The 23,809-nt window shown below is 51.8% G+C and overlaps 8 protein-coding genes across 8 annotated transcripts; 2 read left to right on the forward strand and 6 right to left on the reverse strand.

The window, feature by feature from the left end:
- Window positions 1-302: 302 nt before the first annotated feature.
- On the reverse strand, window positions 303-932 carry PODANS_4_1180 (uncharacterized protein; the record flags this gene model as incomplete). Its single annotated transcript, XM_001903689.1, has 1 exon — window positions 303-932. The coding sequence occupies one exon, from the start codon at window positions 930-932 to the stop codon at window positions 303-305; it is 630 nt and encodes a 209-aa protein (XP_001903724.1).
- Window positions 933-1,353: 421 nt separating this feature from the next.
- On the reverse strand, window positions 1,354-6,027 carry PODANS_4_1190 (uncharacterized protein; the record flags this gene model as incomplete). Its single annotated transcript, XM_001903690.1, has 3 exons — window positions 1,354-2,874; window positions 2,945-3,722; window positions 3,770-6,027. The coding sequence occupies 3 exons, from the start codon at window positions 6,025-6,027 to the stop codon at window positions 1,354-1,356; spliced, it is 4,557 nt and encodes a 1,518-aa protein (XP_001903725.1).
- Window positions 6,028-7,216: 1,189 nt separating this feature from the next.
- Window positions 7,217-8,047, reverse strand: PODANS_4_1200 (uncharacterized protein; the record flags this gene model as incomplete). Its single annotated transcript, XM_001903691.1, has 1 exon — window positions 7,217-8,047. One exon carries the CDS (start codon window positions 8,045-8,047, stop codon window positions 7,217-7,219), a length of 831 nt encoding a protein of 276 aa, XP_001903726.1.
- Window positions 8,048-8,634: 587 nt separating this feature from the next.
- PODANS_4_1205 (uncharacterized protein) lies at window positions 8,635-9,468 on the reverse strand (the record flags this gene model as incomplete). The annotated part of the gene is made up of 1 exon (XM_001903692.1): window positions 8,635-9,468. The coding sequence occupies one exon, from the start codon at window positions 9,466-9,468 to the stop codon at window positions 8,635-8,637; it is 834 nt and encodes a 277-aa protein (XP_001903727.1).
- Window positions 9,469-10,696: 1,228 nt separating this feature from the next.
- PODANS_4_1210 (uncharacterized protein) lies at window positions 10,697-13,864 on the forward strand (the record flags this gene model as incomplete). Its single annotated transcript, XM_001903693.1, has 1 exon — window positions 10,697-13,864. One exon carries the CDS (start codon window positions 10,697-10,699, stop codon window positions 13,862-13,864), a length of 3,168 nt encoding a protein of 1,055 aa, XP_001903728.1.
- A 482-nt stretch (window positions 13,865-14,346) lies between these two features.
- On the forward strand, window positions 14,347-16,560 carry PODANS_4_1215 (uncharacterized protein; the record flags this gene model as incomplete). Its single annotated transcript, XM_001903694.1, has 1 exon — window positions 14,347-16,560. The coding sequence occupies one exon, from the start codon at window positions 14,347-14,349 to the stop codon at window positions 16,558-16,560; it is 2,214 nt and encodes a 737-aa protein (XP_001903729.1).
- A 651-nt stretch (window positions 16,561-17,211) lies between these two features.
- PODANS_4_1220 (uncharacterized protein) lies at window positions 17,212-19,151 on the reverse strand (the record flags this gene model as incomplete). The annotated part of the gene is made up of 6 exons (XM_001903695.1): window positions 17,212-17,397; window positions 17,463-17,602; window positions 17,653-17,974; window positions 18,030-18,565; window positions 18,641-18,952; window positions 19,010-19,151. The coding sequence occupies 6 exons, from the start codon at window positions 19,149-19,151 to the stop codon at window positions 17,212-17,214; spliced, it is 1,638 nt and encodes a 545-aa protein (XP_001903730.1).
- A 2,409-nt stretch (window positions 19,152-21,560) lies between these two features.
- Window positions 21,561-23,169, reverse strand: PODANS_4_1225 (uncharacterized protein; the record flags this gene model as incomplete). The annotated part of the gene is made up of 3 exons (XM_001903696.1): window positions 21,561-22,288; window positions 22,353-23,071; window positions 23,126-23,169. 3 exons carry the CDS (start codon window positions 23,167-23,169, stop codon window positions 21,561-21,563), a joined length of 1,491 nt encoding a protein of 496 aa, XP_001903731.1.
- Between the last annotated feature and the right edge of the window lie 640 nt (window positions 23,170-23,809).

Below are 23,809 nucleotides of genomic sequence, written 5' to 3' on the forward strand. Positions count from 1 at the left end.
CCTATTACTCCGGTATAAGCCTAAATTAATAGAGAGCTTTAAGCTTTAGTTAAATCCTTATATTTTTTTAAAGTTTTATTTATAAAAAGTATTTTTAGTGGTCCTTCGTCCGCTATCTTAATAGGTCGGCCTTCGACCTATTTTCTTTAACGGTTTTCCTAAACTTAGTATAGTACTACCTTTATCGTGGGTACCGGGGTCTCTCTCTAGCTCTCGCTTTAACTTTAGTGCTGGCTAACCCACTAGTTAATAGTGATAATAACTCTCTTAATAACTGTGGGTTCCTGTGGGTGGACGGGTCTTCAGCCTGGTCTCCGTCTTTGGAAGCGTCGGTATATCCTATTACACGCTTCTTGGACGAGCTGCCCTGGTGGGTGCTTTGATGCATCTAGTCCTTGCCCGCTGTGTAAGCATGGGTTCTGTGGCCGGGCTTCAAAGTCTGCCAGTCTCTTGTTGAGGTATAGGTCCAGTGGTGGCACCCAGGTTTCGGTTTCCAAGTTTCTGATTGGTGTAGCCTTGTATGCTCCGGCCACTATCCTGAGGTTCCTAGTCTGGGCCTTCGCCAGCCTCTTCGCCAGACCGCGTGGTTGACCTCCAGTTGGAGTGGGTGTGTGGTAGTTGGCAGCTCCATAAGCTATGGCGCTTCTGATGCACTTGGTATTAGGATGGCTAATCTTATACCCGGCAATTCTCTGTGTTAGCTCGTCGATGTTGGGTGGCTCTAGCAAGTCAAATGATGTCGGCTGGGAAGTTACGAAGATTTTTATGATGTCCTCGCATGAGCCATACTCCGTCAACAAAGGAGGAACTGTCACCTTGATCAACTTTTTTGAAGAACTTCCCTGAAAGGCCACGTCGCCCATGTGTGAAGGAATGACTTTATACGTTCCATAGAGTATATCTTTGACCCCCAACATGGGGCTGAACGTCATAGCACTGGTCTAGCACTCAGCTTTCCTTCTCCAAGTAGCGTAGTCCAAGAAATATGTCATGACCTCTGTGCTGTCTCCTTAAGATATAATTACCTCGTGATCTAATTAAAAGAGTATTATTATACATAAGAACTTTGCCCCGCACGACCGAATAAAGCTTGTTGTAGCGCTTAGAGTTACGTCAGGCCAACTAACTCGATATCGAATTCTTCGAGTGGGCCGTAACTTTATAACGTGTCTACAAAGTGTTGTGGAGCCACCTGTCTTCAGGACGAAACAGGATACTCGATTAATGAAAGAGGCGGGATCCAGAAGGATCTAGACTATTATAACGGGCTATAAATTAATGGAGACCCCCAGACCCCTCCTGTGTCACGCTACAATAGAAAAAAAAGATAGAGAGATAGAAACAGAGATCAGCTTAGCTGTCTGTCGTGAACGTTATAATTAGGACGCGCCCCGAAGAACAGCCAATAGTAACCGTTGATGCCGCTATAGCAAAACATTCTGGCAGATATTCCGGAGGCAACCATAGCCAGTTTTCTAAGCCCCTCGTAATCCACCTATTGTCTGAGTTTATTCCATAGCATGGGGGGTTGGCATCATCTGATCCGGATGCAATCAGCGTCGAGTTAATGGAAGACGCTACCGACTGAACAGAATCGCGATGCCCTTTGAGCGTCTGCGTACATGACCCCGTAGCCGCCTCCCAGATCTTGATGGTCTTGTCGCGTGATCCTGACGCAACCCACTTCGAATCGGGCGAGAACGCTACCGACATTATCCAATGGCGATGCCCTTTGAACGTCTGCGTACATGACCCCGTAGCCGCATCCCAGATCTTGATGGTCTTGTCGCGTGATCCTGACGCAATCCACTTCGAATCGGGCGAGAACGCTACTGACAGAACAAAATCGCGATGCCCTTTGAGCGTCTGCGTGCATGACCCCGTAGCCGCATCCCAGATCTTGATGGTCTTGTCGTTTGATCCTGACGTAACCCCCTTCGAATCGGGCGAGAACGCTACCGACATTACCGAATCGCCATGCCCCGCGAGCGTCTGCGTACATGACCCCGTAGCCGCATCCCAGATCTTAATGGTCTTGTCGCCTGATCCTGACGCAACCCACTTCGAATCGGGCGAGAACGCTACCGAGTGGACTGAAAGGCCATGGCCCGCGATCGTCTGCGTACATAACCCCGTAGCCGCCTCCCGGATCTTGATGGTCTTGTCGCCTGATCCTGACGCAACCCACTTCGAATCGGGCGAGAACGCTACCGACTTTACCCAATTGCGATGCCCCGCGAGCGTCTGCGTACATGACCCCGTAGCCGCATCCCAGATCTTAATGGTCTTGTCGTATGATCCTGACGCAACCCACTTCGAATCGGGCGAGAACGCTACCGACATTACCGAATAGCGATGCCCCTCGAGCGTCTGCGTACATAACCCCGTAGCTGCATCCCAGATCTTAATGGTATCGTCGCCTGATCCTGACGCAACCCACTTCGAATCGGGCGAGAACGCTACCGAGTTGACTGAACCGCTATGGCCCTCGAGCGTCTGCGTATATGACCCCGTGGCCGCATCCCAGATCTTGATGGTACTGTCGCTTGATCCTGACGCAACCCACTTCGAATCGGGCGAGAACGCTACCGAGTTGACTGAACCGCCATGGCCCTCGAGCGTCTGCGTATATGACCCCGTGGCCGCATCCCAGATCTTGATGGTACTGTCGCTTGATCCTGACGCAACCCACTTCGAATCGGGCGAGAACGCTACCGAGTTGACTGAACCGCCATGGCCCTCGAGCGTCTGCGTATATGACCCCGTGGCCGCATCCCAGATCTTGATGGTACTGTCATCTGATCCTGACGCAACCCACTTCGAATCGGGCGAGAACGCTACCGACTTTACCCAATTGCGATGCCCCGCGAGCGTCTGCGTACATGACCCCGTAGCCGCATCCCAGATCTTAATGGTCTTGTCGTATGATCCTGACGCAACCCACTTCGAATCGGGCGAGAACGCTACCGACATTACCGAATAGCCGATGCCCCTCGAGCGTCTGCGTACATAACCCCGTAGCCGCATCCCAGATCTTAATGGTATCGTCGCCTGATCCTGACGCAACCCACTTCGAATCGGGCGAGAACGCTACCGAGTTGACTGAACCGCTATGGCCCTCGAGCGTCTGCGTATATGACCCCGTGGCCGCATCCCAGATCTTGATGGTACTGTCGCTTGATCCTGACGCAACCCACTTCGAATCGGGCGAGAACGCTACCGAGTTGACTGAACCGCCATGGCCCTCGAGCGTCTGCGTATATGACCCCGTGGCCGCATCCCAGATCTTGATGGTACTGTCATCTGATCCTGACGCAACCCACTTCGAATCGGGCGAGAACGCTACCGACTTTACCCAATTGCGATGCCCCGCGAGCGTCTGCGTACATGACCCCGTAGCCGCATCCCAGATCTTAATGGTCTTGTCGCGTGATCCTGACGCAACCCACTTCGAATCGGGCGAGAACGCTACCGAGTCGACGGGATGGCGATGCCCCTCGAGCGTCTGCCGGCACGCATTCCAATTATTCTCTACAATTGGCCCCAAAGCAATCCACTTCCGTTCTTTCTCCCTAAATAGGCCTCTTGTTATACTTCGGGCGGGGCTAAACACAAGTGCCGAAGCGTATACCTGAAGAGGATAATTCTCAACAACCCATCTCCAGTATAACACAAATCGACGCATATCAGCGACAAGGCTTGGTAATTGAGACATAATCGACCTATGCTAATCTCCTATTAGAACCACTTAATAACATAATACTATCACTGGGTAGAGCCTACCTGAAGAATCCTTTCGAGGTTTGCTATTGAAAGTACCCCCTGCGGCATGCTCTTACAAAGTGAAAGCGCTTCAAGCCAGTGGAGGTAATGCTGTCTCAGAAAGCCATCGACGATACCACCATCTTGGAAAACATCTGGATGCTTACTATCGTCACTCGCCTGCCAGTTACAGAGATGATCAACCCAGTAGATACAAGCATAGCATGGTGCGGCCAACGGGTCTGGATCGGGTAGCTTGGCGTCGTCGATGGAGGATCCCGGGGCGCCAAGGCTGTAGATGTCGCGTCGTAATGTTCCGGACATAACGTGTAACGATCGCAAGAAGACGGCATGGTGTATGTCTTTTATCCCGAAAGGAAAAACCTCATGAGCTGCTTCTCTCAGCAAGAAATCCTTTGCGGATTGGTGGACGAAATAGATAGTGGTTTCTCGAAGGGTCAAAAAAGAGCCGCAGAGTCCTACTATCTCTGTTATGAATTCCAGTTCGTCGGAAATGCCCTCGGGTATATCCACGAAGACCGCTAGCTCTTGTATCGTGATAGGCCGGTAAGTAATGGAGAGGACGGCCAGAACTTGTTTGCAGAGATCTGGCTCATTCGAGCGGCGAACCTGATCTATCATTTGTTGGTAGAGAGAATCAAGACCAGGTGGAAACGTGTTTAGCTTGGTGAGTACCCTTGATCGTGAGACATTCATAAGTTCTTGACAGACCAAAGCCACCCAGAGGAATGTATCGTTTGCGTTGCGGGTTAAGTGGTGTTGAACAGCGTTCTTTGTTCTGTCGTCGTACCTTTTTAGCCGTGCTAGTTCATCCATCTTATGCTGAATATATATGCTGACAGCGGAGGAGATAGACTCTTCGTTCAACTCAAGACTGAGCCTTATCTTCTTTTCCGCGGCTTCTAGGCTCTCCTCGATGTTCGGCCAGTTGCGACTAGAGACGACCCACTTGACACAAGGAAACGTAGATGACATCCCGACGATAAATTTAAGAAGTCTTGGTAAGTCACCCATGCATTCGTCCAGAGCGTCGATGACCAGGTAGGTTGGCTTCAAGTTCGGGTCTCCTAGCATCCCCCCCAAAATATCCGAGAAGACGAACCACGCATTTGCGTCAGAGAGCGATTTAGCTTTGTCCGTGTATTTGCGTATGTGGGAGATGAGACGTGGCTGCTGGTGGGCAAGAAGGTAGATTAAGCCGCGTAACACGGCAATGGCGTTATTGATGCGCGAGTCGGTAGCTTGGCAGAAGAAATAGGCCAAATTGCGACAGTGCCCGTCTGCAATAATAATACCCTCCAGCTCGTTAATGATGCCGCAGAGCAACATGGTCTTGCCCTTGCCGGGATCTCCTTTAATCCAGAGAAGGCGGCTCTCTGACCGGTCATGCCAACCGCGGAAGTCGGGGGTATCGAAAACCCAGCGGTAAGCGTCATCAAGCAACCCACCCTTTGTCTCCTCGATGCGCTTCTTGTCAAGGCGCGGGTCGGTAGAATGCAGACTGGACAGACAGCGATCATACTTACTAATTTCCTCTCGCAGCCGCTCAAATGCTCGTTCTTCTCCTTCGCCGTATAGAAGCCGCATTTGTACGTTAAAGATGCCGAACAAACAGTAAGCCCTGTCTTCTTCGCGCGTCGTGCTGCGGTGTTTAATCCACGACATGCGTACGTCAAAGCTGAAATCGGACAATTTGTTGGCTTGGAGAGCTCCTAGAGGAATGCCAGTTATGTTGTGAATATGCTGTGCGAGAGACTTCTTATCTCCTAGGCGTTTGCGGTCTTCGGAGAAGAATTCAACAATTGTTGGCGCAATAAGCTCTTGGAGGGTCCACCCACGAGTGAACCATCTGGATTTCTGAAAAGCCAATTCCCAACCGGGATTGCTATTGGCGTCCTGTTGGTAGGTTGAGACGTCTGTGAGATAGACATAGCATTTGGCCGCATTGCGGTACCATCGGAACATAGAGTTGAGAGCCTCCTGAAACTCATCGCAGTCGGACTTGTTGATGCAGCATGTGTCGATCCAGAAGAATTTCAGTCCATCACGCCCGGCTTGGTCTCCGCAAAACTGGATCTTAGAGTAGCCTCTTTTGTTCTTGCGCGTACTGTCCGTTACATCCTCAAAGCTGACCTCTTCGTCGCCCCATGTGTGCGAAAGTATCGCATACGGTGGGACCTGGTTGTCGGGAATGTCGCCCGTCAAACTGACATCGCCGGTATCATTGCGCTCCAGGAGGCGCATTGTCGAAAACCGCCGAGCTCAGCTCTCGTAGCATGGAGAATGGGTCATGCAAGGTTTTGCGAGGCTTCTTTGGCTGCCTCACGTGTTTAGCGGTAGAAACACGAATATGCCTTAGGCCTTTGCAGTCAAAAAGGAATCTGTTGTCTGCCCGTATGACTATTCGACAGCGGGAAAAGCCGAGCAGGTGCGCGGGAGACGGACGGAATCAGTAGGCTTAACAAATCAGTAACTGAAACCAGGATAAGCTCTCAGACATAGATAAGAATTACCTGCCCCGAGTAATTGTTGAGAAGCGTTGTATAAAACCTAGTAGGTTCGATTGTTGCTGTTTCCAAAGGTCGACAACCCCGCACATCGGGCATTTTGCTGACGTTGGCGCCCAAGCGGTTGGCGTTAACTGCGCATACTGGAAGCATCGTGATTGGCGTTGCTTTGTTGGCGTGCATGAAGATGTCCCTTTGGAGGCCGTCGTTTTGCCCCATCGTTTCGTTCTCTTACACCTCAGCTTCTCAGCCCCCTACCGCCGGTATCCCAAAAGCTGTCTAGATCTTACAGGACTATAGTATATCACCCCGACATCAAAGATCCCAATATCCGAGATTTGTGGCTAGGCCAGAGAAAGCAAACGACTATATACCTGAGGTGAGGGCCTGGGCTGTGCCGCAGTGATGAGCCAAGTCCAGCACAAACGTGCACGGACATCCAAACGTGATCCAGTCTCTCGGCTGAATCCTCACCAAAACGCATTCCTTGCGATAGCACACATATGATCTTGATTTCGACTTCGAAGATCGGAGTGGTAAATATCCAGATATACAAAAAGTTATGCTTCATCATCATTCCGCCTGAGAGCCTGAAAATACACGCTCGATGTACCGAAGTACATATATTTGCTACAGCCCGTTTTATTTTCGATTTTTATTTTCTGTCGGCGCTTACATGCTTCAGGTTCATTAGAGGATTGAGGGTGTGAATGTAGAAGATCGGGAGAGAAATCTGCATCAGATTTCCCTGGAAATGACAGTCTGGGTGTGCTTTCTTCGGGGATAAATAGGTACGCAAAGATGTGCCTGGCAAAGTGGCTTACGGCGACAGGGAGAAGGCACGATGGAAATAATTGATATTGTAGAGTCACTTATGTAGTAGTCAGTATGTCTCGGTACATATCCTAGGTAGTAACCACTCTCCCTTATTTCTCAATCAACCCCGTAAACTCAAGCCTCTCCTTCGAGCACGGCTGGAGCAGCTCCTTCAAGACCGGGATCCACCACTCCTCATGCGAATGACAAAGCTTCATGGCAAAGGCATACTCAGCATACTCAGGATAAAAGCCACTCCTTTCCCAGTCGATAATCCCAGTTATTTGGCCATCCTTAACCATGATATTCCTCGGTGTCAGATCTCCATGCGTCAGAACAAAATTCCCAGACGAAGCGCGGCGTTCCTTTTCCACAAATCTCTTCCATTTCCACTTAGTGAGTGCATTCCCGTTCACCCGGGCGAGACACCACTCATCGAATTGCTCCTCGCTGTCAAACGGCCCCAGCTTGGTGGTGCCAATCGAGTCGTAGAGGTTCTGGGCTGGTTGCCGATCCAAGCGACCAATGAAGGGTTGTTTGCAGGCGCGCATGCGGGTAAGTTGGGTGCGCAGCTGCTCTTTGATACTCGATTGTTCGCCGGGAGTCAAGTCATGCCAGGCCTGATCAAGGCTAACGCCAGGAACCAACTCGCTGACCATCACACGGGCGAGAAGTCTGTGGGCAATCACGTCGTAGACGCCACGGACGTTGGGAGCTAGGATACCATTGGTAGCAGCGTATTGCATCATGTCGGCCTCGGAACGATCAAATCCCTTTGGAGGCTTGACTTTGACGGCTAGAGCTACACCGGATGGGGTGGTGGTTTTGATGACGCGGTTGCCGAAAAAGTTGTAGATTTCGTTTCCCTTGACTGCGTCCACGTAGCCCATCGTTTTGAGGTTGGGCAGCTCATCTTTGGGGTCGACTGTTGGGTTGGCCATATTTTCGGGTTTATTAGGGAGTTACGATGAGAGAGATTACGTGGAGTATTTGGTGATCGAAGACAATGTATGTTTTGGTTCACTCTTTTATGGTTGTCGGGTTGTATTTATGGAGCAGTCGTTGTCGTTGGCTGTTGGTTTGTTTCACGACATCGCTCCTTCACCCCGCATTTTTCTGCTGGGCCACACACTAGGTAGGGTAAGGGTTATGGCGCAGTGCATCGCCAGTCTTCGCCCTGGGCCTCTTCGCCGTAATACTACCTGCCGCTGACTGGCAACGATATGACGGTTGAACGAGAGAGGATATCTATGTTGTGGCTCAAGCAGGCCTCCACGTTCCCGACAAAAAAACAGTAAGGGTACAGATCCGATGTTTTGTACAAAGAATTGCTGTCAGCGCGCAGCGCAACAGAACTTGTGTTGATGTCTATCTAGTAGTCTGTGATTTCTAACCAACAGAGATCTTATGGTACGTGTATCCAACAAACAACCAAAACTCCAAACGCCATCTACCGCCATTGCCAATTCTCCATGTCAAAGAACAACACCCCCATCAATCAAAGTGCCATTGCTTCTCCTGATACTACTCAGTTGATGGAAAAGCGACTGTTTGAGCGGCCACTATCCCGACGGCTTGGGCCGGGAGCCGGAGCCGGCGGAGGCGCAGCCCTGTGCCGCCCCATGGCGGTCGTCATCCTAGTCAGAGGCGTCGGGCGATCATCGCGAATATGACTGATGGCTTCGGCGGTGACATCCTCGGGCCACAGCTGATTCATATAAATGATGCTCTCCAAGCAGAAATGCTGGCAGTTATTGAAGAGCTGATGGTAATCGCCGCTGCGGTTGAAAACCTCTTCTGTGGCGCGCCTGACCTGTTGGTTGTTGACGATGGCGCCATTGATCGGGAATGCAGACCTGGCCCTGGTGTTTGTCAACACGTATATTTCCTCGTTGACTGCGTAGTTTGTTTTGGCCTTGGTTCCGCTGGATCCACCAGGCAGGATGCTGATGTGGTACAGCCTGCCCTGCGGGCTCCCGTCCTCATCGGGAAGGAAGAGCCCCTGGTGCCCAGTAGTGTTGCTTCCCCACCCGACGCGGTGTAGCTGACGCCGAACTCTCATGTCAAGCTCAACGGAAGAGCTTCCACGTGAACCAGGTCTTGACGGTGCACGGGGAGCGGAGTCTCTAGAAGGAGGACGGGCCCCGTTAGAGTCTCTGGAGGGAGGGCGAGAGGCATTAGAGTCTCTGGAGGGAGGGCGAGCAGCAGAGTCTCTTGAGGGAGGACGGGAACTGCTAGAAGGGGCCACAGAAGAGCCACGGCTGGCGGTACCGTGACTGGAAGCCGGCCGGCCGGAGCTGGTAGAGGGACGGGGAGCCTGAGCCTGAGAGTGGGTGGAAGAGCTGGAAGAGCGACGAGACATGGTTCTTGATGTTGGAAAAGGGGTTGGAGATAACGATGGGTAAGCGAGAGATAATGATAATGCGGGAGGCTTCGATCAACGATGCTGAATGTATGTTTGGGCTGGCGAGGGTCGGTTTCATTCTTGAGAGAGCAACGAGGTGTATTAATACAAGTTTTTATCCAGTAGATAGATACCTAAGGTAGCTGATCATCTGGACCACCAGACATTACCGAAGTGGCCAACAGCCAGGTCTGTAACAAGCCTGACCACATCTCGGCTCATATCACGACGCGTTGACCAACGGACAGCCTAGACTGAACATCACCAATCTCACGGCGTTGAGGATCTTGGCCTAGACGGCAAGCCAACACGGTGACATTTGAATCCATACGGTGGAGCCAGCAAGGCCAAACGCTTCTGTAAATAGTGCAACCAACCCCTTCTTCTTGGCTTGACCACTGCGGTGGACGGGGAACCAGACCCTGAACTGTGGAGTTCAAGGATCAGAATGCCCATATTCACCACTGGCTGCCCATCTTATGACATTCTGAGGCCGGATGTGGCGTGGCGGCCCGTCGTATACGTATGAACGCCTTGCGGCGCGGAGACTGTGCCTCTCGGAAGGCCATAAGTTACCAAAATAGGCTCAGGATTTGGTTAGTAGCATTCGCTTATCGCCGAACTTTGGGGAATTACGCCTCGAGGTTGCCTATATCCATCAAAGCTGTTGGTCCCAAAGCCGATGTTGGTGTATCTATTCCTCCCCTGGCTCAATACCAAACATTGAACAGCAAGACTGACCGTGAAGATCAACGCCACTGTCCAGAGCTGTACGCCCCAACTTAGGTAGCTCTCCTGCTACGCTGTAGAAGAACATTGGCTTAATTCCTGCCCCTTGCATCATTCATCTATCGCGACAGCTTTCGATCCCGCCACCAGGTCTCCATGCAGTCGTCCCGGCTGTGTGTGTCCAACCGTGGACGGCCCAATTAACCAGTGCACATTAGCCGACTGACAGTGCCGGTGCAACTCAAATTCCAACCACACAACCATCACGACCAAGGTTTCTTAACGAGGTACCCCGCCGGCAAACTGTTGACCTTCCATCAGTGGCAATTCTTGGCAAACTGCTACACCTTGGCAGGTGAGTCGAGGCCAGCCGTAGATCAATGTATATAGCCATAAACAGATGCGTTGGGACCAACGATGAGACTTGGTTTCTCAGGCGCAGTTTCTGTTCAACACCATGCGGCTCTTGATTTGGGCTTGGGCTGCTGCCAGCCTCTCTTTTGGCTGTGTTGCGTTGCTTGAGGAGCGAATTGTTTCGTTTGAGGTCGATGCTGATGCGGCGGCGGCAAGCGCACAACTCGATATCGCCAGTGCTCCGATTCTTGTCTCTGAGGATGATCCGATTGGCGTTCATATTGCGGCCAACAGTCTGGCGAAGGATCTTGAGCAAATCACTGGAATAACCAGGTCTGTCGCCAACGCGACCTTGGCCAGCATCTCGAGCGAGGCAAACCGGGGCCCATTCATCATCGCCGGCTCGGTCAATTCGACATTGATCCGCGACCTGTCCTCTCAAGGCGTCATCAACGTGTCGGATATTCGGGGGAAATGGGAGACTTTCAAGACAACCACGGTTCGGCTTTCTGGCAGCAGACCTGCACTTGTCATTGCGGGAAGCGACAAGAGAGGTGTCATATTCGGGATCCACACGCTCGCAGAGCAATCAGGGCAGTCGCCATACCATTGGTTTGCCGATGTGCCTGCCCAGAAACATTCCCAAATCTTTGCCCTCAACAAAACGACAGTTCATGGCGAACCAACCGTCAGATACAGGGGGCTTTTCATCAACGATGAAGAGCCGGCGCTGAACACGTGGTGGGCCCGTCAACACAACGCTACGCGATATCCTCTCGACACGGAATTTTACGCCCGTGTATTTGATCTTTTGCTTCGTCTGAAGGCCAACTACCTCTGGCCAGCAATGTGGAAATCATGGACGCCACCGCCGGGCAATATCTTTTTTATCGATGACCCTGGAAACCAGCAGCTGGCGGATGATTATGGAATCGTTATTTCTACCGCTCATCACGAGCCGATGCAAATGGCTACCAACGAGTGGAACGAGACGGAGAGAGGCCCGTGGGATTGGTCCAAGAACAAGGCCAATGTGACCAAGTTCTTTGAGGAGGGTATCGCCCGTGCTGGCAAGAATGAGTCTTACTTCACCATTGGGATGAGGGGTCTGGGAGATGAGGCGGCGAATACCCAGAACGCAATCGAGATGCTCAAGGATGTGTTTAAGGTTCAGCGGGGGATCATCAAGAAGTTTCATGGGTCTGAGACGGCTGTCAACCAGGTGTGGGCGCTGTACAAAGAGGTGGCCTCGTATTATGACGCTGGTTTGGATCCGGATGGTGATATTACGCTATTGTTCCCAGATGACAACCAGGGGAATGTTTACCGTCTTCCAACCGGGAACGAAACCGAGCGGCCAGGTGGGACTGGAGTGTACTTCCACTTTGAGTATGTCGGTTTGCCGAGGTCTTACAAGTGGCATAACACCAACAACCTAGGCAAGGTGTACAAGGAGCTGTTGCACTCTCACTTGAGAGGTGCAAATAGGATTTGGATCATGAATGTGGGCGACATTAAACCAATGGAGTTACCGCTGAACCTGGCTATGGACCTAGCTTGGGATGCGTCGAGCATTTCGTTTGACAGCATCCCGCAATACCTGGTTCAGTATGCCGCCAGGGAGTTTGGCCCTGAACACGCAGAGGAGATTGGCGATATTCTTATGGAGCACTCTCGTCTGGTTGGGATGCGTCGATATGAGCACATTGACCCGGCTACGTTTTCAACCACTGCTTATCACGAAGCCGAACGGGTCCTCTCACGCTGGGACTACTTGGCGAGTCGCGTCAACAATGTCACTGCACTTCTCCCGGCTGAGACTAAACCCGCATTCTTTCAACTGGTCGGTCAACCGGTCCTCTCAGGGGCAACATTTGTCTCGGTGGCCATCAAGACAGCCTTCAACCTTCGATATGCTCGCGAAAGAAGAAACTCGGCCAACCTCCTTGCTTCCAGCGTTCTGGAGCACTTCGAAACCTCCTTTGACCTCATAGAAGAATGGGACAACATGCTCGACGGAAAGTGGGCGGACATGATGTCCCAAGCGGTCTACGACGCAGTCGAAGAACCCAAAATGTGGGCCAACCCATCAAGAGACATTCTTTCCAACCTCTCCTATGTCCAAATCCGACAAAACATGCAGTTCTCTCTCGGCAACCTCGGTCTCTACGCCGAAGGTTCCTCTTCCCCTGCTGAACAAGGCCGCTGGGCCGAGTCAGTCGACGCCAGCATGCCCACCACCAACTTTGCACCTCTACTCCCCCAACTTGACCCCTTTGCCGCACTGCAGGAGAGGATAGTGGAGGTTTTCCACAGAGGCGATCATCGCGTCCCTCTCAACTGGACTCTTGACCCTTGGGAGGAAGACTGGCTGCACATCACCCCTACAGGCGGCACGTTGAACTCGACCCATCCAGACGACAAAATCGTCCTTTCCATCCCCGACTGGTCAAAAGTCCCGGTTGAGTTTAACAAAATAGTTTTCATCGGAGTCCGCTCGACACCGGCACGATACCCCTATTTTGATCAAATCCGGCTTCCGGTCCTGAACTTTGTTCCCCCAAACACGTTTGAGGGATACCCAGAGTCATCGGGGGGTTACATCTCCATCGAGGCCCCTCATTTCTCCCCTAACTTCTCCACCCCAAACACCTCCGACATTCACTTCCTGGCTATCCGCAACCTAGGCACGAGATCAAACACCGGCTCTCTTGCCCTCCGGCCTTTCTTGTCTGCTAGGGGAGATGTTCCCAAGGCGAAAGAAGTGAAGGCTGTATATCCCATCTATTTATTTTCTGACAGCCCCCCGAGCGTGAAACACAATGTTACTGCAACGGTGTTTATCAACGCAGGGTTGGACACCGACCCGAGGCTCAAGATGGAGTTCTCGCTCACGTTGGATGATCAGCCGGCGAGGTTTCAGAGGGTGTTGGGGGATTATGTCAAGAATCCGCATGCGGGGGATATACCGCCTGAGTGGTTGCCGCACGTGGCTGATCAGGTGTGGACAAAAAAGGTTAATTTAGGGGAGGTGGGGGAGGGGAGGCACGAGGTTGTTTGGAGAGTGAATTCGCCAGAGGTGTATTTGGAGAAGATTGTGGTTGATGTTAGGGGGGTGGTGCAGGATAGTTATCTGGGACCAGGGGAGACGAGGTGGGTGGATGCGACGGAGGTTATGGGGGGGGAGAGAAGGGGGAGGGGGAAGAGGTGGAGGGGGAAGGGGAAGAGGGGGTGGAGGAGTAGGATGGGGGTGGGAGGGTTGTGGATGTGAGGGTTGGTTTACCCCTGAGCTCAATTCCTGAGCTTTACCCCTGAGTGCAAGGTCAATATTGACATGACATGCTTGAAGCAAAACAGACTCTGTGCCCTTCCCAAAATGCACAACTGTGCGCGTTGGTGCCAGTTGCAATTGCTCTTTGTCTCGCAACAGAGTTTTCTGTGTTTCGATTGATATCGCGAGACTTCATTCCAGCCCTGTTGTTAACAATTTAACAATTGCCCCACCCTTTGTGACTGCGAGCTTCTTTGAGGCCGAGTCTGAATGCAGACACTTGAACTCGTCTCCCTTTGTGTAGCTAGAGGTCGAGAAGCTCGAACAAAAACACCGGCTCTTTGTTCACTACCAACTCGACGTTAATTTTTTCTTATCTCTAATAAATCCAACCACTGTTTATTTTCAACCCTCAAACCTCATGTAAGATACATTCAGTCATCATCGGACAAGTGATATTGAGTTGAGACATCGAAGTGAAAATGCCTGAAACTCCAGCACATCAATCCGGAAAGTTCGGGCCCACAGAGTCGACATCGGGATGGCGTGAAAAGAATCCAGACGACATTGATACGACCCCCGAGGATCAGAAGCCGGCGGCCGGAAGGCGTCGCCGATCAACTAGGAAGCGACCCTCCGGAATTCCAGCTGATAGTGACGACCCTGACAGCTCGCCGACCTACAACAGTCGCCAGGGTAGACCAGTACGGTACAGGCCACCTGCGAATCGAAGGCTGTTTTCGAGGCAGACGCCTAACCTCCCTATCGCCGGTGTTGGTATCACTCCCGGGCCCTCGACGGACTCACCACCTCAGACACCCGAGGAACAGGCTATTGCCGCTGGCAATAAACGACAAAGGGAACGGGGCTCGACGCCCCTTGCACCTCGTGCCAACAGACGACGCGTGGATGAGGCTGGCAGACAGACATACGATGACCCTACCTCGCCCCCTCGGGGTGGTACGGCCGCACCAGCTACGCCAACGCAATGGATTCATGATGATGATATGGATAAAGAGAGACAGGACTCGAATGAGGAGGAGCACCCGTCACCTAATGCAGCGCGGGCAGCAAGAAAGATTTTGAGACCTACGGGTACAAGAAATACCGCGGGGATTTTGGACAGGCAGGCCCTTTTGGCAAAGGCTCGGGAAGAACGCGAGAAGGTCAGTCAATTGACTAGCGCGTTTGGAGGCATGTCTGTCAACCGGATGGATTTAGACTGGCAGCCGGAGACATCTGCCAGACCTGACCCTCCTCGTGTGCCTGTCCAGCTCCCGCAGATTGACTGGGATGCTCCCATTGACCAGGAGCCAATGGTGATTGATGATGCGCCCCCGCCATTGGCCAAGATGCTGAGGTTGTGGCAGAAGGCGAAGGACAGGCTGGGCTTAAAGGACAGCCAAACTGAGAGAAGCCAGCAGCAGGTAGACGACGAGCTGACCCGGACTGGGACGGAGGAGCAACGATTTCAAAGCCAAAGCACGCCGGACCAGAGCACGAGCAGTGGAAGAACCTATCACCCGTACCGTCCGCTCGTGAACCAGGGAATCAACCGGCACTCTCCCCAAGCCAGCAGGAACAGGGCCTCTGCTGGAGGATATGCACCAGCACCCCCCTCTTCCTCTGCCAGCTCTAGCCAACCAGGACCATCCAGAAACCCTACCCTCCGGCGCATGACCGGCAATGCGAACCTGGCAGCCTCCTACCAATACAAAGCCCCAAGCCCTGACTGGGCCCAACGCCAGCGCCAGTCGTTTGTCATCGAAGAGAACAACGCGTCGGGAGTATCAAACCTCTACTACAACAAACCAGACCTCCACCGAACCGGCCACGTTAAAAGAATAAAGTTTGGCGCCGGGCATATCTTTAGCGGCCGGTTCCGGAGACACGGCGGAGAGAACTTCATCATGGCGTTCCCGTATGACATCCGCTTTTTGATCTACAAGGAGCTCTTGACCTGTCATGCCAGGCTGATCAAGCTTGGTGCCGGCGCGCCGTTGATTACAGTAGGCATGGACATCCCGCCGTGTGACAACCAGATCATGTTTACTTCCAAGACGATCCATCTCGAGACCTTTAGAATTTTCTACGGGATCAACACGTTTGAGATCAAGGTTAACTGGGAGCACTTTCTTGATCCGTTGCATTTCTTGCCGGCAGACTTTGGGCTTGCGGTGAGGAAGATCAACCTTGTGCACGACTTCAAGATCAACTCCAATTTGAGGGAGGTGCTCGCCAGGATGAATGATATACCCTGTTACCACTACCCCAGCGGCCCGTCAACGCGCATTTTGGATTTTAACAGTTGGGCACCTATTCTCCAGAGGTTGGATTACTTGCATGTTGAGTGGAAGGTGGAAACGTGGGTGCGGCACAGGTTGTATGCGGGTGCGGATTTGAACAAGACGAGACTGACAAAGAAGGATGGGTGGGAGGGGTGGGATGGGATTTGGTTCGCGATGCAGATGTACAAGACGACGCAGAAGGCGGGGAGCCAGAGGACGAGCAGTTACTTTTGTTACTGGGACAGCTGGATGGATCCGAGGTTTGGGATGGATCTGGGGTCGTATCATACTTGTGGTGCGAGGTGCAAGTATATGGAGGATTTCTTTGCCAAGTTGTGGGAGACGGATGTTGGGGCGGATTTCGATCGGAACGATTTGGTAAGGGAGGATCCCGACTCGGAGTTCTAAGCGCTGTTGGTTTATTGACGGTGGTAGTAAAATGTCGTAAAGTTTGATACAGATCTTCAATACTACTTTTGTGTTTATCAAGCTCATTGTATATTCCATGTTTGCTTCAGGGGTGAACTCAGGGGGTAAACATGGTGAGACAGACAGGGTTAGGGTTCGGCTGGTCATGTCAACTGCTCGATGTTGATCTTTCTGCCCTCCACAATCCACATCGTTTTTGACATATCAGACTTCATCAGAGTGAGATAAGAGACTTAATCAGAGCGTCAATGCCTTATCTCAACATCAAATCGGAAGGTGTGGTTGGGCAGTCGCACGCCATGAGCGGGGGTGCAACAAGCGCGCACGCAATTTTGAGGAGGGCTGACGATTGGGACGCCAGGGAGGGAGGAACGACGCCATTGCCCGACCGGCACCGACGCTCTTCTCCCTGTTGTCTTCCTTCTCCCCCAAATATGCCATCATCTGCCGCAATCATGGAGGGTAGTGGCGTTGCCTCACACTCTTCCTTGGTCGATACCATCTTTTCTATTTGTTCTATCTTTTGATGTATGTATGTACACGCCGGCATGACCACCACCAATCGAGCAGCCAAGACGTCACCTATAGCCCCCAAACGCCGTCAACGCCCAAAACCGACACGGATCGCCATTACGCCTTTTTCTGCATCGATCCCGTTCTATGCGCCCACGAAAAGGCAAACGCGAGCAACGCGAAGCCGCTCGAAGCCGCAAAGGCTATTCTCAGGGCGTCACAGTACAATGCCCTGACGGCCAGTTGTTGGGTGGGGGACAGCTCCCCAATAGCGAACAGCGACTTGCGCAGCCTCTCAACCAGCTGTGCCACCACACCACTTGTCAGTCACCTGCATCAAACCAACGTCGGGAACACCAAATACGAACCTCTTCACTGGCGTTGTCACCAAGAGCGCCGGGAAGGCCCGGCAACAACATGTTCTGGACGATGGCAGCCGTGACAGTCACGCCATAAATGGTCCCCATGGACCGAATCAGATACACCGTAGAGGTGGCAACAGCTTGTTCTGTGGACGGTTAGCAACTTAATCTTCTTCAGCCTTGTTGTATTTCTTACCTCTGTGCTCCCAGAAAGAGATGAAGCTAAACAGAACGCTGGGGTTGGTCAGACCAAGACCTAGATTAGCAGGTATCAAGTAGAAGAACTCCTTCCACCGAGCCCCCGTCGTGCCCATCGACAGCGCAAGAAGATTCCCAATGAGCATCATGGCCGTGCCCAGCCGAACGTTGTACGAGAGCTTAATGCCGCGCTGCATCGACCACCCGGCAATAACACCTCCAACTGGGGTCGCGAGTGCCGGGATCATGAGCCGGAGACCGGCCGCCGATGGAGAATCACCACGAACAGCCTGGAAATACAATGGGACCATAAACATGTACTGTTGGGCGAGCGTCAGCAAGTGTGCCAGATATTCGGGGAAAATGAGGACTCACAGCATACGAGGCCATGCCGGAGAATATGTTGGTCAGTTGAACCGCGATCGGCTGCCAACCCTTCAACATGCGAAGTGGGATCATGGGGATGGCCTTGGTGTTGGCTTCGACTTCCACGAACAGGAACAATAGTACGGTACTTCCGACCAGCGAAGAGATCACCGGAAAGCTAGCCCATGGGTACTCGTTGCCGCCAAGCGTCAAGCCCAGAAGCTGGAGGAGCAGTCCACCCACGAGAAACAGCGAGCCCGACAAATCCAGCCTTTTGATCGCCGAGTGAACACGTTGTGTGGTGGAGAGAGGGATTAGTTGAGGAACCATGCAGGCAGGATTCTCCAACACGAAATAACCCACCACGAGGGCGAAGAAAGAGACTGGAACCTGCAGCAGAAAGCACCATCTCCAGCCAATGGCTTGAGTGATCGAGCCTCCGAGCGAAGCGCCCAAGACTGCGCCAAAACCAACGAGGATATTTTGCATGGCCTGGTACATGCCGCGCTGTTTGAAGGGGATCATGTCGGAGTTGATGACAGTTGCTGGAGATAACGTCAGTAACTGTGTCTCGGGGTGCACGACCGCTCGAGCGTCTGAGAAAGGGGCACAAGACTCACCCATTGTGATCAGCCCACCGCCGCCAAAACCTGTCACAGCCCTCATGATATCTAGTGTCAAGATTGTCTGCGCCATGGAACAGCCAAAACACCCAATCATGAAGGTCAGGGTGGAGATGAAGAAGCAGATTCGCCGCCCAAACATATCAGAGAAGCGGCCGTAGAGAGGCTGGAAGGCTGTACTGGTGATGAGGTACGAAGTCGTTAGCCAGGCGGCATTGTTGGCTGCACCGAAGTCGGAGCTGATGGCGGCATATGTTGAGGCGGTGATAGTCCCATCGAAGCCAGAGAGAAAGACATTTGCCCATAGAGCTGGTCAAACAGCGGTTAGCTGGGACATTCTTTTTCCTCTTCACCAGCCTTGCGTACCTGTCTCGATCCACCAGAAGCCCGCGGAAGGCCGCCATGAGTCTTCATGGTGGGATTCTGGAAATGTCACATATCCTGGCTTCTGTTGTGTGGTGAGGAGAGATGTTGTCTCATCTGTCTGTTCCATCTCGGGGTCGCCCATGATGGGTTGGTGTTGTTGTTGTTCAGTGTGCATATCTTGTGGGTTAATGGCTTCCAAGTGTGTATTCCGTCTCCTTTAGTCTGGGTCAAAAAACAGCAGGGCCTCAGAGTTTTCACGTATTCACTTACACGCGGTGGCAAAAACTTGGTATTGAGGGGGAGATCAATCAGGCCAGACCTCTCATCTCATACCTTTTCCAGCCCTGGACGATGCGCTGCTACCCCCCAAATTCGGCATGCCGTAGCGCTGCACCCACCCCTCCCATGTTTCCTGCAGCAGCAAGCGGGCAGCATCAGAGACACTGCTTTTGCGAGCCGATCCGGCACCGGCGAGCATGTCACGATCTGTTCAAAACTTGTTTCTCTTCGTCCCTCTTTTGAGAGCGTATATCCGCCATTTCTGCGATTTCTTTTTATGCTGGATATCGCCAGACGTATTTCTTTCATTCATCTCATCTTCCCCAACCCATCAAGGTGCTCCTTTCCGGTCTTGCTCCTGCGCTTAGCGGCAGAGACGCACCCAAGACAAGTGCGGGGAACGCCGTCGACCTCACCTTATCAGCGAGTACCGCATGCTACCTGGTAGATGCAGAATCTCTTTCCAGACCTCACCCACCACCACTCATTGGTCCAGAAATGGTCCGGAATATCCTGTCATCTCTTCATTGGCGAATTCCAGGCTTGCTGTGCTTCCGGATGGTTCCCCCCTTTTCTGTTTGATTCGTTCAATGAAGGTGTCGCAGGCAGGCAATCGTCATGTGTCGATCTTGATGAAACTGCATCTCGATTATACAACTACTGTCGATTGTTTTTTTAATATCCTTCTTGTTTCCTTATCTCGAGACTTGGACGCACGACACTCTTTGTTTGATAACAATGCGCATTGGCTTCCCTTGGCTTGTCGCTTGACCCCGATCTTGAATGCAACGGTCCGGTGCCGATGAGGCCCGGAATGCGGGGGTCAACGGGTCGAGGACCAAACACTTGACAGGCATCATTGCCTAAATCACGGATAGTTTCCTTTCTGCACTATCAGATGTGATGAAAAGGCTCCATATCGTCCGTCTGGAGAGGGAATCCACTGCGGGAAGAGTGCAGTGAAGATGGAGTCTGTCCTGTATGTTGTGAGAAGATAGTGTATGGTCATGCAAGTGAGAGGACGAAGCTGCACCGGGCGAGATACGCGCCCAGCCGCATTCTGCTTTGAGATTTGGTGTCCAATCATGACCGGCGGCGTTACCTAAGGACGCTTCTTGTTGGGGGTTAGCTCCTCTCACGTGCCACCCCTGAAGGTTCCCTCTGGCCTCTTCCGCTGCGGGGCGACGTGGGCGGATGGACCCTGATGAACAGCATTGGTCTGTGTGTAGGGTCTCGGCCTTGGAAGACGTTTGATTGTTTGTGGAGGAGAGAGACTAATACTGCAGGATATGAGGCTGAGAAAGTTGGTTCCGAGAAGGGGAAGCCGAATAACCAAGCGAGAAGGATATGACGGCACAGATGGTGAGGAGTGTGGGTGAGGAGCTAGATATGATCAGATATTACTTGGGGAGAATAAGAGAAGTACTGTCTTTGCGCCCAGGTCATTCTTGAGGGTATTCAGTGGCTTGGTGGATATACAATCTACAGCTTTCGCCCTCTTCGTCGTATATCCTAGATAACGCATCTCAACAACCAAGTCTATCCTCTTGTTACTAAACCTTGCCATTGAAGCCTTGAAGTTGAGAATCAAATATCAATGTTGATCCCTATAGTTGTTTAGGTGCCCTCTTGAGGGCACCAAAAAAAACGCCACCCTCGCTCGGGGCTTTGCAAGCCTCCCCTCACTAAGCTTAGTTTTTTGTTTTGGTGCAGTGCGCAGGGCCACTGCTGAAGCGTTGTATCTTGCGTGCCCAGGGTTTCCTTGTGTTTTATTTTTGTTTTCTACTCTCATTATAGTTGTTTAGACCTTTTACGAACTTGACATACAGGCTACCTGGCTGGTCCTCCAGCATGTCAAGAGACCAAAGAGTCGGTTTTCCTGGTTTTCCTGTGGCCCCTGACCGTGTAGAAGGAATCCAGAGGCTGTTTTCCGCGTTGTCGACTGTTATTGGGCAGGCTTCTAGGTATGCCATCTTGGTGGGTTGGGACAATGTTCCTGTGTCTTCCTAGCGAAAGACTGTCCTTTGCCTAGGAAGCTTCATTATACTACTTCATATATACGTGTGCCGCTAGTCCCAAGACTCCATAGAGCATTCCAACCGCACCCGTCCAGACCTCTTCTTCTAATGGTGCCGCGTGTAGCTGTCGTAGGCAATACTGTCCCGAGGATTCTCGTGGTAAAGTACCCACTCGACCCTGTAAGATAGATTTCCGAGTTGATAGTGGAAAGCTTGCTCGGTTTGATGAGAAGTGTTAGACAGACCCAATCCTGTTATTTCTTCGTACGCACATCCTTGTCCACTAAGAGCCCGATCCGAGTTTGGTCAAGCGAAGTCAGGAATTTGTTGGTGACAACATACGCTGTTCCCCTTTTGACAGCTTTCTTGAACAACGAGATGCCGTCCTTGTTCTCCTCGGCACTTGCATATGCTGAAATAAGGGATTTGCAGTACAGCTCCGCTTGTACCGTCAGTTCATATTCGCGTTCCGCAGTTTCACTGCAGCAATGAACCTTATAAGTGCGCCATAAACCGACCAGTCCCCTAGTTTCCCATCTCTGGTTGCCTACTTCGCGGTCGACATTTCGCATTTGGTTAAGCCAGGCTGGAGCCCATGCAGGATATGTCGCCCTTGGTGGGTCATGGTATAGAACCATTTTCACCGACTCGTGTCTTCGGGCCTCGTAAATCTTTCTCAACCCGTCATCGAGCGATAGGCCGTGCTCCCATTCGGGTCTGATCACCGGAAAGAGAGCACGGGCGTTGTTAATAATGTCGCCGGCCTCCCTTTTTGTACACCCGACAACGATATCTGCAACTCGCACGGGAATGTTGCCATGTCGCTGTAGATGTAGAAAAGCCTGGGCCAGTGTGAACAACCCATCTCTTGCTTTGAGGCAAATGAATACATCGGTGAACCAAACCGATCCCTCACGGGTTAAAACAATCACATCTCCAGCGAGCTTGATTTCCTGATAGGTCCAGACGCGTGTTAACCATCCTGTTCATTCCAGTTAGTGCTCTTTACTAGGACTAATTCTAATTCTTATATGGAGACAACTTACTGCCGAAGCCAAGGACTACGCCGAGATTGGCGGGATCGTTTGACCACAGTCGCAGAGCTAAAGCATCAACGATGACCACCTGCTTCGCCTGGCGGTAGATATTCGCCATAGCATTGATAAGTCTGGATTTCATCTCGGCCTCCGCGTGATCCAGCTGATGTCCGGTGCCCGGAATAGCCAAGCTGTCAATCCACAACCACTCGATGTCGGTGTGTGCCAGCTTGTCAAACAACTGTACCACCAAGCTCCGGTGAAGCCCTCCGTTTGTTTCATCTGATCCAAGCCCTTCTGCCCAGACATGAGACAACGCTGCATAACCACCTGGAGGCACAATCCGGAAGTCGCCGTCCTTGTTAACGCATAGGGCGCCCAGCGTGTCGGCTGACTCCTGGATCTGTTTCCACCTTGGTTTAACAAAGTCTGATGAATTGAAATGGACTCTTCCATGTCCTATCCTGCTCGGCAAGGATGGAACAACCTCGAAAGACTTTAGTCTGCGAAACCGAATGTCATCCACCGTGGCATCAACGAGCCCCAGAGTCTGGTTCAACTCCTGTACGTTCCAAAATCGCAGTTCATGCTCTGTGAGTTGTCTCGCAACAGAATACTCGAATCCGGCTTGGAGAAGGCACTTCAAAACTTCCGGATGATGGGACGCATCGGGTTCGATCAGTTTTGATTTCTGGAATCGAGGGAGTTTGGCATCCCCTAGTTCGTCACTGTAGTCTGATTCATATCCACTCGTCTCAAAAGACTCAGTCGTATAAAAAAACTATCCTTTTCTCGCCGTCAATGGTGATTGCAAGTTGGGAGACATGGGTGGCATATATAGATAATCCATTGTACAACTTGAAAGAATAAACGAGCGCGAAGAGTAAAAGTTTCAGAAATAACCTACCAAAAGGAGGCTCAAGGACTTTTGAAGAAAATCAACCGTTCAGTAGATTGACAAACCAAAGTCGGGCAATTTAACAGATTTTAGGGCGCAGTACGCCACGTCTTAGTGTAGGGCGGTGGCCTAGTAAAGTCACTGCCGGCGAAAAGTGAGGCCAAAAGGCAGGGAAATTGATTGACAAAAGTGATAATACAGTGTTGTTGTTGGTTGTCCAGAGTAAAAGTAAACAGTAAGAAAACCAACCTTAAGAGCAAACCCAGGTGTGAATCTGGTGAAAAGGCGGGCCTTTGTTGGCTCCCTACACTTAGCGACCATTGTGACGCTAGAAGGGATTGGGTACGGCGAAGGGACAGGCGCGGGTGGTGGCCTCGACAGTGACCACGTCGGCGCTTAAGTGCAACTTCCATGCTGGTATTACATGGTCTGAAGCCTGGAATCATCAGAATATCCAAGTACCTACTTGGCATTGTCGCTTGCTCGGGTAGTAGTCGTAAGGCTGTACACAACGTGCAGTCATGAGCAAACGTCAAATGTGGGGCCAACCGAGATGATTGGCTTTCCA

This window comes from Podospora anserina, chromosome 4 (genome assembly GCF_000226545.1).
Source record: "Podospora anserina S mat+ genomic DNA chromosome 4, supercontig 1".
Classification (NCBI taxonomy): Eukaryota; Fungi; Ascomycota; class Sordariomycetes; order Sordariales; family Podosporaceae; genus Podospora; species Podospora anserina.